Source organism: Mandrillus leucophaeus, unplaced genomic scaffold, assembly GCF_000951045.1.
Source record: "Mandrillus leucophaeus isolate KB7577 unplaced genomic scaffold, Mleu.le_1.0 Scaffold762, whole genome shotgun sequence".
Lineage (NCBI taxonomy): Eukaryota > Metazoa > Chordata > Mammalia > Primates > Cercopithecidae > Mandrillus > Mandrillus leucophaeus.
Genome location: NW_012108275.1, coordinates 1,349,150 through 1,364,396, shown reverse-complemented (window position 1 = coordinate 1,364,396; position 15,247 = coordinate 1,349,150). Strand labels below are relative to the sequence as shown.

Genomic DNA, 15,247 nt, shown 5'->3' with positions numbered 1-15,247 from the left:
GCAGCACACCAACATGGCACAAGTATACATATGTAACAAACCTGCACGTTATGCACATGTACCCTAGAACTTAAAGTATAATAATAAAAATAAATAAATAAATAAATAAATAGAAAATATAGTTTCGTTATTTTTTGTAAAAATGTTACTTTTGTTAACATATAATGGGTTTATTATTATCTCAATATGAATTAACAAATATTTTCAAATACCCCTTGCTTTCTTTTCTAATGTCTTGTTTTCTATCTATCCATCTAACCGTTCATCTAGCTCACGTGTATCAATGGATGTAATCCATATAAACAAAAATTATTGAGGAACTCCTTGGGTTTTTAAGACTGTAAACGGGTTCTAAGACCAAGAAGTTTGAGAACTGATGTTCTAAATCAGTGTTACTTTTGGATTCCACAGGAGAGTGATAGAAAAGCAATTCATTAAAGAAATATGTAACAAATACCAACTGACACTATTAATTCAAGAATTTATTTATTAATTCCATAAACATTTCTTGGGTATACAGTAAGTTCAAGTTCCTGTGTTAGGTGCAAAGACTACTAAGAAGCATAGGTAAGAGTTCTCAGCCCCAACTACTCTGACTCTGGTGGTAATTGCTGTGATATAATAATAGTACAAACAAAGAGATGAGAGCTATGATAGAGAAAATGTTGGGAGAGAACTGGAAAGCCCAGGATACTGAATGATAGGAAATGGGCTTTTATGTATTTATTTATTTTGGAGTGGAGAGTAGAGTAGAATAAGGCTCTAACATTGGTGGCAGTCATTAAGTAGCATCTATGTGCAAGGCACAACAGGAGATACAAAGATATCTACATCCTTCTAGGAAACTAGAAATAACACAAGGCATAAAACAATTATCAGAAAGAGGGAGAGATCAGAAGAGCAGAGTGATATGAAGACAAAGGGAAAAGAACCCAAGAAAGAAGACGTAATCAGATGCTAGAGAGACATCAAAAGGAACAATAAGTATGAGAAAGGAAATTTGTAAATAGAAATAATAATTATTAATTATTAATTCAATGAAAACTATTTCTGCCTCTTTCTATTGAAAATAGAAATACTCATTGTCTCTCTGTTACTCACCCAAACTCATCAGGCAATCCATTCATTCAAACTGCAAGCACTAAGCCACCCACCATGTACCAAGCCAATGGCCAATGAAGGACATGACATGTACACTGTCTAGCACGGTTTTTGATCCACACAAACTTAACTATATCACATCATTGTAAGTGCTAAAAAGGCATCCAGAAAAAGAGCTGTGTGTCCTTAGAAGCCGGAGCAATTAATTCAGCGTGCTGAGGGAGTGAAAAGCAGGGAATCAGACGTGGTTCCACAGAGAAAGTGACATCTGTATTTAGTCAAGAAGAATCAGATGGGTTTTGACAGGAAAGATGTGCATTTTTGTGTGCGAATGAGTGTATTGGAAGGTGACAGGTTATATTAGTCAAGGTCTTGGTGGGAAAAAGATGGCACGCCAACTGCATCTGGGCAGGAAGAAGCCAGGCAAACAATATCCTAACTATACTTTCCTCTGACCCTCTAAATCTCCTGCCTATGCCTTTCATAGGCCAAACTCAAATGAGAGGCACAGTCCATGAAGGTCAGTCTCCAGAGGCACAGATATAGAGGGGTGGAGAGTGATCTGGAAGAACAACCAAATGACAGTATTTCAGACAGACAACAAACACCTGGATCTGCAAAAGTTCATGTAGGAAAATAGGTAATAGAGAGGGAAAGCAATGAGAATAGGTGAGTGAAGCATGAGGCTAGAAGGCAGAACCATCTTTATAAATAGCATGCTTAGACATTTGGATACTATCCTGAGGCAATGGGGACCCACCAAAGGGTTTTAAACAGGGGCATGGCATAATCATATCTGAGCTTGTAGCTCTGTAGATGCTACCTCCCCCAATCCCAAACAGAGACAGTTGTTTGATTCCTGTCTCTAAAAAGAGGCCTGATAATAGAAGTCAGACAGATCCAGCTTTGTATTCTGGCTTACTTGCTATGTAACCCATCAGTCAGGACCCAGTCAGAAGACATTAAACACACCAGCGACATGAACAGAGAAAACTTAACATACAGAACTGTTAACTGGGTAATTGAAAGGATAAAAAGAGACCTCCAAGGTACCAGGGAGGTAGCAACTACACGAAGGTAGCTACCACCACCAGTGTGGAGGAAACAGAAGCAGGAGATTGAAATTATTAAAACTTACAAACGTAGGGACTGAAATGCAAACCTCTGACAATGGAGCACTACTTGGCTGGGGTGGTACCTCTGAGGAGAGGGTGCCCTGAAGCTAGTTCTTCAGGTGTTAGAAGAACTGTACACTGGATTCAGCTGCTACCACAGGAAAAACTTGCCACTGCTGTGGTGAAGGAATATATTGTTGGCAAGACACTCACAAGCAGAAAGAAAGTCCACAGAAAGCAGAAAGGAAGAAAGCTGCTTCTTCCCCTCTAGGCTTGCAATTTCCCTCTAGTTCCACTTATTAGCATAGCCTGACAGGTATCCAGCTGGCCAAGCTGAAGTGTAGTCTGAAAGTCCCAGTCCCAGCATCACGAAGTGGGAGTTTAGATCTGAGAGGCGGAATTTAACAATTGGCACAGTAATCCTGGAAAATAAACCTCACCTTTGTGGTCTCAGTTTTCCTTGTCTGTGAAATGGGAGTTTTAAAAAATTACCAAATTTATACTATTGGGAGCATTAAATGAAACAAACTATGCAAATCTTCTGTTATAGTACCTGAAACAAAGTAGCTATTCAATAAAAGTTAATTCCATTCCCCATTCTCCAAATTGTGATATCAACTAACATATGAAAACAAAGATGTGTGTGAGTAAATAATCAGTATACATCTCTTATGAGGCAGTCAGATGTTCTCATCTTTTATAAGTGACCATATATCACATGGTATGTTAGTCTTACTAGGTTTTAACTTATCCTTTTTGCAAAGCTGGGCAATCTCCCCATCTGCCCACCCATTTCTCACTCTTTCTCCCTGGCCCCTCTCTCTCTCTCTCTCTCTCTCTCTCTCTCTCTCTCTCACACACACACACACACACACACACACACACACCCCAAAGAGATTTACATGCACACATGCTCCTCTAAATTTCAGAGAAAATTTTTCCCGTGAAGGCAAAAAATATAAATGTGATCAAAACACAGCTGTTATTCAGCCAGAACTGGATGAACTCAAGTATCAAAAACAGGAAGTAGAACACTTCACTGCTGTTTTTAAAAAACACATATCAAATAAAATTTTAAAGTATTTTGATGTATTGCTGTTTTTCAAAGTCAATACTGCTAAATGTTGAAATTCAGAAATGAAAGTGTGTGGAATTGGTGGAAAACAAAAATCACAAATCTTATCTGGGGCTTTATTAAGAGAAGCAAAGGCCAGGCACGGTGGCTCACGCCTATAATCCCAGCACTTTGGGAGGCCGAGGCGGGCGGATCATGAGTTCGAGAACAGCCTGGCCAACATGGTGAAACCCCATCTAAATAAAAACACAAAAGTTAGGTGGGCATTGTGGCGTGGGCCCATAATCCCAGCTACTCGGAAGGCTGAGGCAGGAGAATCGCTTGAACCCAGGAGGCGGAGGTTGCAGTGAGCTGAGATCATGCCACTGCACTCCAGTCTGGGACTTCGTCTAAAAATAAAAATAAAAAAAAAAAAAAAAAAAAGAAGAGAAGCACAGTGAAGTGTTCAAAATAGGGGAAAAACAAGACAACATCTTTGTTCAGTTCTGGATTCACATTTTAGGAGGGATGTTAACAAACTAGAGCTCTGCCAGTGACTTAAAACTAGAAGTAAAAGGTGGGAAAGGCTTGTCTTTTCCCAAATGGTTAAAAGAACTCATCATATTTAATTTGGAAAAGAGACAACGGTGGTGAGTTTATAGGACTGACACTAAGATGTCCCAGAACTAGGAGAGCAATTGAGAAGTATCACACTCTAATGGATCAGATTATCATCTATAAATGTAACTCTAAAGATTTTTTCCATAAAAGTGTGACCACAGAGGACTAGGAATCCCAAATACAGTCAAGGGGATGTTGGCGGCGCAGGGAGGAGTCAAGGAGGAATGAACAGAGTCAGGAAAGAGGGCATGCAATGGAATTATAACGAGGCCGAACATGGAAAAGCTATTTAGAATTCTGCTTAAAAAAAGACAGGTTTATCAGAAGGGAGATATTTAGCATAAAGCCTAGAAAAAGATGAGTGAAGTGGAAAGAATGAATGAGTACATTTCCGAGAAAGAAAGGGGAAATCATCTAACTTGATCTGTTTGCTTTGCTTTCACTCTCACCAAACAACCTTCTTATAATTTAGTTTCCCGTGTAGATTTTCCCATAGACAGAGACTGTAACTATAGCTTACTTATTCCAGTTTGCTTGATAGTCATAACTTCACTCTACTCAGAGCTTTTATTCTCCTTTAAAATTCCAGAAAATAGCTATTTCCCCCATTTTATGGACAGAGGAATTGAAGTTTGGCTAATAAGTGGCAGAACTGTGATTCACCCTCAGATATAATTGACTTTGTACTCCATCACAATCAGAAGAGGCTAAAGTCACAGAAAACACAGAGAGACATAACAGAAAGTGGCAAAGTCTAGTAGTGAATACTGCAAAGAAGTCGAGAAGGATGGTGACTGGTAAAAATGTACTTATATTCAGTGGTCTGGGAGACTTTCCAGTAAAAAAGTGTCATGAGCCAGACTACACTACATTAGTAAGAAAATAATAAAGAAACAGAGGCATCAACTATAGAACACTCTTTCAAGAACTCTGGCTACAAAGAAAAGACAGTATCATAAAGATATCTGTTTCACTTCAGCTCTAATATAATAGAATACTTCTGCCACCCATTAAACACTGGGGAATATGTCCACTTTGTAGAGAACTATAGGACAAATACATGAAGTTCCTCAACCACAATCATATTCCAGTGAAAGATTCTCCGTAAAATGTACCAGAGTTTGAGATGGACATCATCTACTCATTTCTTCTGTGAGTAGCCATTTTAGACTTAAACAAATGGATTTCTTATGGTCTGTTTGTTTTGTTACTTTCAGAGTACATTTTTCATTATGGAAGCCAGTGGGAAAAATACAATTCCATTTCAATGTTTTAAAAGTCACTTTTCTGGAACATATCTATTTAGTTAACTGACAATTTAATAACAAGCTCTCAGAAAGATGACATGTTTATATGTGCAATGATAAAATGAATTTTTTTCTGTCTTTTAGCAATTAAACATTTTTCCTTTAAGTGGATGATGTTTATTTCTCTTGGTGCTCATAGTGTTTTAACATGAATTTACCTTGTACTGAGAAATTTTATATTTAAGATCTGAGGTTTCAATCATGGGATCCCTCCCCATAAATTTAAATACAAGAGAATCCTGAGTCTATAATTAAAATCTGTTTAACATCTCAAAAATACTAGAAGCCTTTATCACAGTCAGAAAAACTTATACTTCAGTAGAAACTACAGCAAAGATGGGAGAATTGTGCATAGTTTAAAATATATTTTATAGTTTTAAACACTATATGATAAGCTATATGATAGGCAGTTTTCAAAAGTCAATGTTTTGTTATGTTTACAAGTTCTAGTTTTTTCCTTACTGTTCATAGTTATGAATCTATTTACATATGAAAATGAGACACAAGAAATTCTGGCTAGGGATATGAAGCAAAAATGGGCAACCATACTGTGCTATCTGTTACTAAAGAGCAGTTAGCACACGGATAGAGTATGCTTTGAATCAATCTTTTTGGTCCTTCTTACAACAGAAGTTTGCTAACAATCCTCTGCTTTTTCCCTTCTTTCTTCCTCCCACTCCCACCCCAACCCCTATCTAGAGTTGTGGGATGAAGCAAACAATTCTATCTTCAAAAAAAATCTTTTTTTTTGGTTGACAGAAAACTCAAACATTTAAATGTGAATTCCTTATGGGATTACCTGGCCTTTTTAAAAATTTCTGGCTCTGATTATTTTTCAAAGATACAGCCCTTTAGAAAAGTAGTTTATTGCTCTTTCAAGAGTCCTGAATTGAGCAATAAAAATAGATTTATGCTCTGTAATAGTATCATAATGTTGTATCTCTGAAACACATATAAATTAACCTTAACATCAAGACCCTTTGTGCATTCCTACTTTCCTTGATTCACAATTTTTTTTTTTTCCTCTGTTGCCAGGCTGGAGTGCAGTGGTGCAATCTCAGCTTAATGCAACCTCTGCCTTCCAGGTTCAAGTGATTCTCCTGCCTCAGCCTCCTGAGTAGCTGGGACTAAGCGCCACCATTCCCAGCTAATTTTTGTATTTTTAGTAGAGACAGGGTTTCATCATGTTGGCCAGGATCGTCTCAATCTCTTGACCTCGTGATCCGCCCGCCTTGGCATCCCAAAGTGCTGGGATTACAGGCATGAGCCACCGCATCCAGTCAATTCACAATATTAATTAGTTCTTGTTTCAACATACTTAAGAATAAGACACTCAATAAGGTCAATATACTTGTTACTAATGTGTACCTAGGGCTATGGAAAGGAAAGGAGAGAGGGGGATGGGAGATGGAGGGAGAGAAGGAAGGAAAAAAGGAGGAAGAAAAGAAAGAGAATTAATAGTCAAATGCCAGGATGTCTCAGTGCAGCAACTTTGAGACCCACTCTAAGGGTGAGGGGCCAGGCTAGGGCATGTCTGTCTGCTAAATTGTTTTTAGTATAATAGTTCATTTATTAATTCAAAACTATTAAAAGAGCTCTCACCCTTCAAAACCACTTCTGGCATTGGGTATATGAATTAGAATAATTTTATAAATAAAGTGCAATTATGTGGCATCAAAATTCTTGGACTTGAATTCCAGTCCTACCACTTATCAGATATATAGCCTTGGGCAACTTATTTTTCTCTGTTTCAGTTTCCTTATCTGAAAAATGAGATACTAATAGTATATGCCTCATAGAATTACTCTAAGAATGAAATAAGATAACACATGTAAAGAGTCCAAAGACCTAGCATACGGTAAGTTCTCAATAATGGTTAGTTATTTCACTTTTCTTATCATCATTATATTCCTCGAAGCCCTCAAGTATAGTCACCTAATGCACTAAAAGTCATATTTTTTTTCATGTTATAACCCTGTAACATTTTTCCTCCTAGATTCATCCATATTCTGCTACTTCCAAATTTTGTTCTGTTTCAACTTAGTTTGATTTTTGCCCTCATGTGTAATCAAGAACTTGGGCTATGAATCTCAGCAAAGAAAAATGTTCCCATCCAGTAAAATGTACTAAAATTTACTGAATACCTAAGAACAGATTATAAGAGAGAAATCTTATTTTTAAAAGAGAAAAATAAAATTTTACAAGCTTCCAGAAACAAATTCTACCTATTAACCAGATTCAATATCCGTATTTAAATATTTCTGTATCAATAAAATTATTTAATATTTCTTAAAACAAAAAAAAATGAAAAGCCAAATTTTTTTCTAAAATCAACACATTAGTTCTGTGGTTCTCTGACTTTTTGATCAAAAGAAAAAAGGCCACTTAAAACTTAAATTCCATTGCAATCATATTCATCTAATACCAAAGACAAAGGTGGATGTGAAAAAAAATGAGAAATAGAAAAGTTAGGTATGTAATCCCTGGTGAAGAAGAAATAACACTGATGTGACTTGACAATTAGCACTCCAAGGGTGAGGGACTAGGCCAGACGATGTCTGTCTGCTCAATTGTCTTCTCAGTACCATTTCATTCACTAATTCAAAAGTAATAAGAGAACTTTTACTCACCATAAGTGGGGGAATAGGGGAAGAATGGGGAAAAAAGGGAGTAGGGGTAGAATAGAATTAAGGAGAGGTAGTCCAGACCAATTTTGATAGTTCTAGAATAGATGTATAAGAAACTAAAATAATCAGTCTTTGTAAGCAAAAACTCTCCCGGAGTTCCCAAAGCTGAATCTAAGAAAAGTGGTCATTGCTGAGCCCAAGGGCAGTGTGCACATATTCCCTCCCTATTCTTTCAACAGTATACAAAAGTCGTTACTACTTTAACCTAGATTCCGTGTTGTCTAGGTTGGCCCACAATTCAGAGAAGGTTTAAATAAGCTTCCCCAGAGACTGCCTGTGTCCTAGGTTTAGGCTTACCCATACTCATCTTGATTGGCAGGTTTTCTCTGCTTGCCGCTTCCACTAGATGTCTCCGAACCTCCATCACTGCCTCTTTGTGCTTAGTGTTGAGTAAAGCTTCCCACAGGGCTTTGGCTGTGGTGTCACTGCAGGAAAACCACAAAAAGAGCTTCCGATTAAATTTCTACTGGATACTGGAAAGGATTGAGAGCAAAATACTTTTTAAAATATATTTTTGAGCATTAATGTAGTCTTTCCTACTGATAGACTCTAAGTATTAGGATTAAAGCATGCCTAATTCACATAATTGGCAGAAAATATTGAGAAATTAAGGAAACAATAAAATCAAGTGAATAAAGGGAAGAAAAGCTGTACTGTGTGATGAGAAGTGTGGGAAAACTATGGATAAATTTTTTTTAAAGATTTTGCACTTAAATCTTTCGGAATGCAACTCAACGTCACTAGAGTAACATAAATGTTATATAAGCCAAAATTAAATGCATGTCTCAAAATGATTTATCAGTGATTATAAGCACTATATCAATTTGAGATTAAATACCTGTGTGAGAAACAAAGCAATCAGCAATAGCAGTTCATTCAAAAATTACTCAATAGACTTCCTAATTAGTAGACTTCCTACTAAATGAAAATCAGGAATTATACTAAGTAACCATGGACTGAAGTATCCCACTTTGGGCCTTAGGTTGGAAGGATGGTACTTACTAAAACCTTTACAATTAACCGTTGATAACAGCACGAAGCACTGCATTATATGCAAGGTCTCATCTGGGCTCACTTCCCCAATAGCCCTCTGTCTCACCCAACAAGCTATGTCCGAATTATAAATGAGGGCAGTGTTCCTTCCGGAAGATCTCTGCCATGTAGCCAAGTATACACATTTGTAGTAATGTTTTAAAAGCTGAATACAAAGAAACAAGGATGACTTCTGTCCCTTTATAAAGACTTTTTCCTCCAATCAAAGCCCCAGTTACTCTCCTACTATTCACTTAGTAATAGTTAAAAACTAAATACATTTTAATTTAGTTTTAAAGTTATATCTATTAAGACTTTAATTTAGTTTTAAAGCCATACCTAATAAGACATATCTTCCAAGTTTGAATTTGATCTTGAATAATAGAATAATATATTTTTACACTGAGTTTAATGCCTGACACATTATAATCTTTCATTGAATAGTTTTTATTATCATCTATTTTTCCATAACGAACTAATATTACTGCTCAACATACTCCACTTGTTTTAATCTGATCGAATCTGTCATCATTATAACTCTGCATCTAATATTCTTAAGTTTAATTTAAGTAAGCAGGTAAACTACATGCCAGGCCCTATATTTGGTTGGGATATAGATTTTTAAAAAGCTTTGAATGGCATAGTTTAGAAGACAAGGCAGATACAAAAGCAAAGAAATTACTTTAAAAGTGTGGTAATAAAATCCATGGTCAATGCTTGCATAGGTGTTTAGGCAAGTGTATTCCTAGCTGGGAGGATAGGGACTGAAGGAATGATTTCTACTGGAAATGATGAGCAAGTACAAAGATATATAAGCTCTAAAACCAGCCTGGGAAGAAGTCAAAACTCAATCTGGGAAGGAAAATGGCAAAAAAAAAAAAAAAAAAAGGCTTCAAGAAAGATATAAAATCTTGGTTACAAAATAAGAGAAAGAAGGACATTTCAGAATGCAAAAAATCCTAGGAACATGACCCTGAGGAGCACCGTTCTGTTGCATGCCAAGGTGTATGGGGAGGGGACAGTGGGAAGAGGGCATAAAAGAAGGTGCAGCCACACTCTGGGGGTTCTGCATTCCTTGCCAAGTCATGTCAACTTTGATATGTAGGTGACAGGAAGCCAAGGAGCATGTGATTGATTTCACACTTTGAGAAGAACAGCATAGCTCAGCAGTTATGAATATAGTCTTTATCATAATTCAAAAGCAGGTCTGTTTGCTCTGAGGCTTTCAGAAAGTTACTTAATTTCTCTAAAGCTCTGCAGGCAATTGAAGAACCATGGAAGAATTCTGAGCATGGGAGCTACAATCCCAGTTTCCCAAACTTAGGCTTCATAATTGTTCTCTGCTTTTAGTCTCAAAAACACCCCTCCACAAACCACAGGGATTTCTCACATAGCCTCAATGCAACCCAGAACTTTCAGAGTAGAATGTCACTACCCTCCTCTTTTCCATGAGAATATGTATCTGGCTAATATGTCTCTAAGATCACAGTAGGTTAGGTAACGTTGTGGTTACCCTATCTGATTGGTGTAGTGGTTTATGGACTCTGGAGTCAGATAAACCTGGGTTCAAACTCCAACCATGCTTCTCCTCACCCACTCCAAATACATGGCCTCCTAGACCATTCTTCTCCTGTATTCCAAGCACAGGAACACTCTTCCTACAAATATCTCTCTCCCTCCAGGTATCTGCTAAAATGTCACCTTAACAGAGAGGTCTCCCCTTACTGCCCTGCGTAAAAAAGTGACAACGCCTATCACAGTACCTTATGCTAGCACTCTCTTGTCTACTTACTGGGCTTTACTGTTCTACATAATTCTAATTACCAGCTGACTTATTATGTTTCCATGTTTATTTGTTTGTTGTCTGTCTCTCTCATAAAAGGTGGGGTCCTTCTATGAAGGCAGGGACTTTGTTTTACTCATTTTTAATTCTTCACTACCTAGAACAGTACAGATCTCTGGTGGGTATACTCAGTAAATATTGAAGTAAGTGATACTTGTTAATTGTGTAACTGTGCACATAATTAATGCTCTCTTTTTCTTATCTGTGGAGTTGGAAGTTATAATAGTGAATTCACAGGGTTGTTGTAGGATTAAATAATATAATTCATTTAAAGCACTTTCCTGATTCACAATAAATGTAAGTTGTGTGGTGGTGGTTGTAGTTGTTACTAGTATTACTGTAGTTATAAGTGGTATTGTCTTATATCCATGGTCTTTAATTCACTATGTTCAAGAGTTTGTGATATATTGGATGAATTCACTTACTTAATTACACTGAGTATGCTTATTCATACAATTTTGATTAGTACAGATGTACTAAAGTCACTTGAAGCTTGTACCATCTGGCTCTTGTCTATTAAAACATTTTAGAAAAAATACATAGTTTCCATGATCTCTAACAGTGATGCATACTCAGGTCATGTTTTCTTGAAAATTGTTTTGCCAATAAACAATTCTGGGCTGGGCATGGTAGTTCACACCTGTAATTCCAGCACTTTGAGAGGCCAAGGCAGGCAGATCACAAAGTCAGGAGTTCAAAACCAGCCTGATCAACATGGAAAAATCTCACCCCTAATAAAATTCAAAAATTAACTGGGCGTGGTGGTGTTTGCCTGTAATCCCAGCTACTCAGGAGGTTGAGGCAGTAGAATCGTTTGAACCCGGGAGGTGGAGGTTGCAGTGAGCCAAGATCACGCCACTGCACTCCAGCTCGGGCAACAGAACAAGACTCTGTCTCAAAAAAAAAAAAAAAAAAAAAATCTGAAAGTCTAGAAATATGTGAGAGTTCCTAATACCTACTTCCTGTCCTAAACAGTTTTCTAAACACATAATACTAACTTCACATTACACATGGTCATTTTAAGTTTATCAAGGGAACATTTACAAGTTAAATAAGGTTCTCTGAATAATTGGCACTGAAGGTCAAAGTCATACTTACTGGTATCTCTTTTATCTCCTGCACCCACTTCTTCACCAAGTCATTCTATTACTGCAATGTGGTAATTCACACATGTACACCTATATCAGCATCTGAGTTGAGCATGGGAGTTAAGTCACTGCCTATCTCTAATATGCTCATTGATCCAATAAGCAACATTTCATATAACTGAATTTTCACATGAAATCAATTCCTGATATTAAATTTTATGTCAAGAAAAGTTAATTGAAATCCACACTGTAATTGCAATAGCGGATTGTATGTAATTCTTTATCATCTCCAACTGTGTAAAACTTTCTGTTTTCCTACTGGGGAAATAAGCAAAAAAGAGAGGACTATATACAATGGCCAATGTGGTAGATTAGTAGTAGGCAAGACTGCAGAGTGGCAGGGGCATAGGTTCTGGACCAAACAACACAAGGTGCCATTTTGCCACTTATTAGCTCTATGTCCCTAAGAGGACTTCTTCTCTCTGTACATGTTTTCTCCTCTCTTAAAGGGGGATGGTAATAGTACATATTCAGTAAGCTGTTATATGAATCAAATGGGCTAATACATCTAAAGCACCTAGAACAAATCCTGGCACATAAGTACTACAGCAGTCGTAGCAGCAGTAGCAGCAGTAATAAAGAAAAATCAAAGGGCAGAATTTTCTTGTAAGATATAGAAGGAAGCCTTTTGTAGAACTGCAGTAGTCTTCCCCCCGACTTGTGTACATATATGTACAATCACTGTCAGCAGCTTCATTTTCTAATATGAAAAGGTCAACAATAATGTAGAATTCATACACACTGAAAACTCCAACTCAAGCAATCTCCTGTAGATGACAAGTTGATATAAAGAATTTTTATTTTTCAGGAATAAAATTAAGAAGTTTACTATAGCTTACTTCAAAACTGACAGCTATAGGAAGCATTTTTCTTACAAAGATTTTTAAGCAATGATTTTTGTTTCAGCTTATCTCTTCAATTTAATTATTGTAAAATTCTGTAGGACCTTTTAAAGCTACAATTATTACCTTTACAAGGAGTTCAGAGTCTCTATTCTATTTCCAGACTGGCTTATTAAATGGTTGTACAACTCTTGGGTCAGAAGAAAACATTAGAGGTAATATTAATCAACTTTATATCCTCAGCAGGACTCTACCTAACCCAATACAGACAGATGAAACATCTATTTTCAGTTTTTAAAAGCACCTAAAGAAAAATTTATAATATTCCTGAGAAAAACATTACAGCTTCAAACAAATCAAAACTGTGATTAGACTCTATTTATACCTAAACCCTTTGTGTTCTACTATAAATCTCATTCATCTAGCTTAATCTTTTGTCTTAAGTTCAGGAACAGCTGGTCAACATCTTTTTAAAAATCAGGCCCACCCTAAAATAGTTGTTTTTTTTTTCCTGATGGCCAAATTAAGGAAAATTTTTGAAAGATAAATAAAATATAATGTTAAATATAGTTTCAAATACCATCACTCCATTCTATTTCAAAAGCAATTCAGAATTTACAAAACTTCTTATATCTCATTTGATCCTCACCTCCTGAGCTAAACTATTATCTGAGGCTTCTTAAATCCAATTTAAAGAGCCTCAGAGAGGCAACTGACTGATTTAAGTACCCTCAATCTGTAAATGGCAAAATCACAACTGAGGCAAATGGCTTCTAAACCCGGTAATCTTAATACTATACCATGCCATGCTTATATTATGCAAATCATCAAAGAGAATCAATTATGCAGAATGTCAATTGTTTTTCACTTTTCATGTTGGTTTTCTTTTCAAACCCATAATATCATTTAAGTTCACACGTGGGTCCCATAAAGGACAGGATGGAATGGAGTGAAGAGTAAAGTAGATCCACATTAATTCCTAAAGCAGGTAAAGCTCTAAGAATTCTGCACACTTTTGTTGTAAGCAATATCATACTATTCCCTTTGTGGGTCACCATCAGCCATTGACAGTCACTTGGCTACACAGTGCTAATTTTCCACTTTTATTCAGCCTTTTTCCTTAAATGTTTCCCTCCAAGAAGACTTTGATGAATTTTAATCATTCTACATATATATCATTCATATAACTCAAAAGGCAAAAAACTAGTCTAAATTGCCTTACAGGTATTATTTCCAATCTAGCTCTAACTCTATGTACAACATGTCCTTGGGAAAGAAAGAAGGGGAAAGCCTCTACTTTTTTTTTTTTCTTCTTTTTTTGAGACGGAGTCTCGCTCTGTCACCCAGGCTTAAGTGCAGTGGCATGATCTCACCTCACTGCAGTCTCCACCTTCTGGGTTCCAGTGATTCTCCTGCCTTAGCTTCCTGGGTAGCTGGGATTACAGACACACATCACCTCGCCTGGTTAATTTTTGTATTTTTAGTAGAGATGGGGTTTCACCATGTTAGCCAGGCTGGTCTCAAACTCCTGACCTCAGGTGATCCACCCGACTTGGCCTCCCAAAGTGCTGGGATTATAGCTATGAGCCACCAGGCCCAGCCGTCTCTACTTATTTTGACACTGATAAAAATGAGACAAAATGAAATGACTTGCCTAACATTTCATTATATTACAAAAATTAAAAAGGAGGATTAGAGCTCAGGTCCACTACTGGAAGTGCCAATGGGCTGCTTCTGTAACTTAGTTAATTAGTCTTTTTGGTGCTTTATATCCCCTTACAGGTATTACTAATGTTATCATTTTCACTTATTGAAAACTCACTATGTCATAGGCAGCATGACTATATTATCTCATTTAATAACAACAGCCTTTCAGGATAAGTATCATTGACCCCATTTCATAAGTGAAAAAACTGATTCTAAACGAGATAAAATAGTTTACCCAAATTACATGCCTAGTAAATTAGAGTTTGAACTCAGGTTCCTGCGAACTCCAAAATCCATCTGTTTACCATAATTCTACACTATTCTGTAAAATAAAAGGTTTGAACTAAAATGCCAATTTCTGAGATTCCTTGGGTCCCCAACAAGCTATATTTATAAGGTTTCCAGGCAGGGTGTGGTGACTCATGCCTGTAAACGCAGTCTGCTAGGAGGCCGAGGCAGGCAAATCACCTGAAGTCAAGAGTTCAAGACCAGCCTGGCCATTACGGTGAAACCCCATCTCTACCAAAAATACAAAAATTAGCTGAGCGTGGTGGCACATGCCTGCAATCCCAGCTATTCAGAAGGCCGAGGTAGGAAAATCACTTAAACCTGGGAGGCAGAGGTTGCAATGACCTGAGATTGCGCCACTGCACTCCAATGTGGGAGACAAGAGTAAAACTCTGTCTCAAAAAAAATCAATAAAAAGTAAAAATAAGGTTTCCATTATGCCATGGTACTCAAACTTCACATGTACAAATTTGATTAACTTTCCAAAGGTCAGCAAAAGATG

General features: G+C 37.0%; 1 protein-coding gene across 2 annotated transcripts in view; it reads right to left on the bottom strand.

Annotated features, from left to right (window-relative positions):
• SCFD2 (sec1 family domain containing 2) overlaps positions 1-15,247 on the bottom strand; it is a 510,554-nt gene that overhangs the window by 430,528 nt on the left and 64,779 nt on the right. For both annotated transcript variants that reach the window (XM_011966517.1, XM_011966518.1), the window contains exon 3: positions 8,183-8,310. In XM_011966517.1, the coding sequence (XP_011821907.1) occupies positions 8,183-8,310 (128 nt within the window). The remainder of the gene's footprint in view (positions 1-8,182; positions 8,311-15,247) is intronic.